General features: G+C 42.1%; 1 protein-coding gene across 1 annotated transcript in view; it reads left to right on the top strand.

The window, feature by feature from the left end:
• The first annotated feature begins 3,512 nt into the window (after positions 1-3,512).
• The window catches only part of LOC102474041 (inorganic pyrophosphatase), a 1,347-nt gene continuing 949 nt past the window's right edge, over positions 3,513-3,910 (top strand). The window contains exon 1 of the mRNA XM_006144397.1: positions 3,513-3,570. Within this exon, the coding sequence (XP_006144459.1) occupies positions 3,513-3,570 (58 nt within the window). The remainder of the gene's footprint in view (positions 3,571-3,910) is intronic.

The following is a 3,910-nucleotide window of genomic DNA, read 5'->3' as shown; positions in this document are numbered from 1 at the left end:
TGGCATGGCCGTGCCACAATCTCATCTCCTCAATTCTCCTCTCAGGATTTTCGGCACTCACACACACGTGCTTGGCATGATTTTGTTGTTGTTGTTGTTGTTTGTTTGTTTCATTCAAGAGATTTTTGCTATAGGGTGCATGCATTTGCCTGAGAGACAAGGAGAGACAGAGAAACAGAAAGTGAGAAATCACCCCCCGGGGGGAGAATTCGAACCCTGGTCAACTAGATGGGATTCTAGCAATGTAATCATTATGCCATCTGATTGTCCCGGCCTCTTACATTTTTTAAGTGTACAGTACATTATTTACTATAAACACAATATTATCCTATAGTCTCGAAAGACCTCTTCAGAAGACTGACACAAAAATCTAACAATCTAATATTTTTTTAGGCTTCATTTCTACTTTATTTTTCATTAACTTATAATAATTGTGTATGTCCGTGGAGAACAGTGTGATTTTTCAGTACAAGAATGCAACATGTATTGATCGATTCAAGATTATTAGAATATCCATCCTCTCAGCTAATTGTCATTACTCATGTTGGGAATATCTAAAATCCTCTTTTCTTGTTACTTTTGTATATACAGTAAATTGTTATAAACTATATTCACTCCATTGTATTTGATAACACACATACACATGCCCCAGTGTGAGTTTAAAGCCACTGGGTACAGGACTTAAGCTGTGATCAGGCATGTGGAAGTCCAGTGCTGTAAGCATTATGCCAGCTGCTGGCTACCCTCTGGAATATTTTAAGAAGGGGAGGGGTTAAGGCAGTTGTATCCCACATGGCCAACTACACAGTTTGAGTCTTAGATCCTGTGGCTTGAGACACATGCTGTGTGTGTGTGTGTGTGTGTGTGTGTGTGTGTGCATGCGCATGCATGCCCCCAAAATCCAGACAAGAGAGAGAAATGTAGATGAGACTGTGGTGTGACCATCCTCCATGGGGGATGATTTATTTACTCTTTTTCTTTCTCTTTATTCTTTCTTTCTATCTTCCTCTCTTTTTTTCTTTTTTTTTCTCTCTCTACTCTCTCTCTATCATCTCTCTCTCAAGCAAGCGCACGTTCACGCTGGTAAAAAAGGGGGGAAATGTGGGAAAGTACACAACAAAGGTAAATTTATAACTTACTTGTTGAGCGTAATACTCCCTTCATGCTGGGACCAAATTCAGGTAAGACTCAGTCAGCCTTTAGTCCTCAACCTCTACTCTTTAATCAGTTATGCAACTTGCCTGATCCCTGAAGAAGTTTAAGTTTGATACTTCTCTAACCCCAAAGGTCATTGGATCATCCCACATATGTGTATATGTGTAATATGTAATCCTGTGTTTTGCTAAAGCCACGGGCCCACTCTAGAAGAACTTCCCTTGTGCCTGGTCTTAACCTGGCCCTTCAAGCCTCAACTTCACCCAGGAACTTGCACAGAGGTTCATACTAATTTCCCTTTTCTCTGAACTCAGGTAGCAAGCACTGCACCTGTTATTACCTGACCAGAATTTATCTTAGTACCTGACCAGGATTTATCTTACATAGAAACAAGGACCAAGACAAGCAGATGGTGTGGTGGTTAAGGGTGCTAGACTCCCACACAGCCAACTGTGGTTTGATTCCCAGACCTGGAGGCTTGCTTTCTCACTTTCCCTCTCTTGTTCCATCCCTCTCTGGTCAAATTAAAATAAATAAATAAATAAATAAATAAATAAATAAATAAATAAATAAATAAATAAAGTTAAATAAAATAATTCTTGAAAAAAAATTTTTAAGAGAAAAAAATAAGGACACTGTCCCTCCTGGACCTTTGATCAAAGTTACGCCACTTGTTAATTCACGAGAGGCAGAGTAAGCCATCCGTAAATCTGCTTACTTGAATAATTTTTGTTATTTCTTCTAAATACCTTTTATTTTGCCTTTTCCCTCAGAGGAATCTTCTCATTACCCTCTGTCATCCTTTCCTGACAATTAGGAGGGGCAACTAAGCCAAAAGAGAAAATACTGCATTGCTCCTTCATTTCAGAAAAGACTGTCAGAAAGCTATACTTTCCTTAAGGACAGGAATCGTGTCCTCCCTCCTGGAACCAACACATGGCCAGAAATATCCTGCCTGACTAATCAATAGAAGTATTTCAATGAATGAACAAGAGAAAGATCAGGCTCAATGGAGGCATGGGTTGAATTTAGCTGAGACACTTAAGTATGATTGGCATCAGCTGGAAGTGGAGCACCCCTGATTTAATGGGAAATGGTGTCTGATCAGAAATAACCACTCCTGGGCGCGTGTGTGTGCGTGCCTGCCCAAGATCCCGAGAGGAGAATGGAGGAAAAGGGATTGCGGTGTGACCATCCCCCTTGGGGGTGATTTCTCACTTTCTGTCTCTATGTCTCTGTCTGTCTGGCGAGCGCACGTGCCCTATAGAGAAAACCTCTCCAAAAAAAAAAAAGAAAAAAGAAAAAGAAATAACCACTCCTGGACCAGTCAGCGGAGTGGTGGTTAAGGTCGTACCACATTTGCCAACTGCATGATTCTGAAAACAGAATTCTGACTACTTTTTCTTTTTCCAAACTTGTTCCCAGGGGGCCTGGGAGAGTCAGGTCTACAAACTAACAGAGTCTACAAACATTAACAGACCAGTGGTCGTGGGATGCTACATCTTGTCCCAGGCATAGTGATTTTGTGATACATAGCCAGTCTCCTTATTTCTTAGAGTAAAGCACAGGCATTTTTGTGCTGATTTGTTTCAGAAACAAATACTTGTGATTTTCTTTAACCAATTACTAATCTAAGAATTGTAAACTCACCTATAACCTACAAACCTCAGCTTCCAGATGTCCCACCTACTGGCGCTGGACTAATGTAAAAGACTTCTTATGCTGATTGACAACTCTCCTGTCCTCAAAACTATGTAAAATGAACCACTATATCACAACGCCCAAGATACACACTTTTCTCTGAGTTGGTTACTCATATTTGTGCCTAGAAATAAACTGTATTAATTATTATTTCTACATTGTTGGCTAATTCCGTTGACAGTTCGAGTGCCAGACACTATAGCTTGAAAAATACAGCAGAGGTATGTGCATGCATACCCAAGACCAGACAAATGAACTGAGGAGAAAAGACTGTGATGTGACCATCTCTTTGGAGAGTGCTTTCTCCCTTTCTCTCTCGGCTGTCTCTCACCAATGAGTGCACGCACACTTAGTAAAATTTTAATAATAAATAAATAAATAGAATAAAATGAAATAACTATTCTATAATTTATTAGTCTAAAAAATTATTTCTTGGGTCAGCCTGTGGCATAGTGGTTAATGGCATAGTGGCACAGTGACATTTGGGTCCCCCATGACCAAGCCTGTTGTTCAAGTCTCGGACCCACAGGCCTGAGAAACATGCCAAGCATGGGTGTGTATGCATCCAAAGTCCGAAATGAAGGAAGAAATGAAGCTTGTCAGTTGGTGCAGCATGCGGTGTCTGGGTGGCAGCTCAACGGCTAGTCTTCGGCACCATGAGCGGCTACAGCTGCGAGGAGCGCGCCACGCCCTTCTCCCTAGAGTACCGAGTCTTCCTCAAAATTGAAAAAGGACAGGGGAACCAGCAGTTAGCGTAATGGCTATGTCGCTGGACTCCCACGTAGTCGACCGCGGTTCGTGTCCCGGATCCGGTGGCTTAAAAAACTCACGCCTCGTGTCCCGGATCCGGTGGCTTAAAAAACTCACGCCAGGCGCGTGTGCATGCGTGCCCAAGATCCCGAGAGGAGAATGGAGGAGAAGGGATTGCGGCGTGACCATCCCCCCTGGGGGGTGATTTCTCGCTTTCTGTCTCTATGTCTCTCTCTGTCTGTCTGGTGAGCGCACGCGCCCTACAGTGAAAATCTCTCCAAAAAAAAAAAAATTGAAAAAGGAC

This window comes from Tupaia chinensis, unplaced genomic scaffold (assembly GCF_000334495.1).
Source record: "Tupaia chinensis unplaced genomic scaffold, TupChi_1.0 Scaffold000119_1, whole genome shotgun sequence".
NCBI lineage: Eukaryota > Metazoa > Chordata > Mammalia > Scandentia > Tupaiidae > Tupaia > Tupaia belangeri.
The sequence above is the reverse complement of the archived record's forward strand: the minus strand, read 5'-3'. Positions and strand labels throughout refer to the sequence as shown.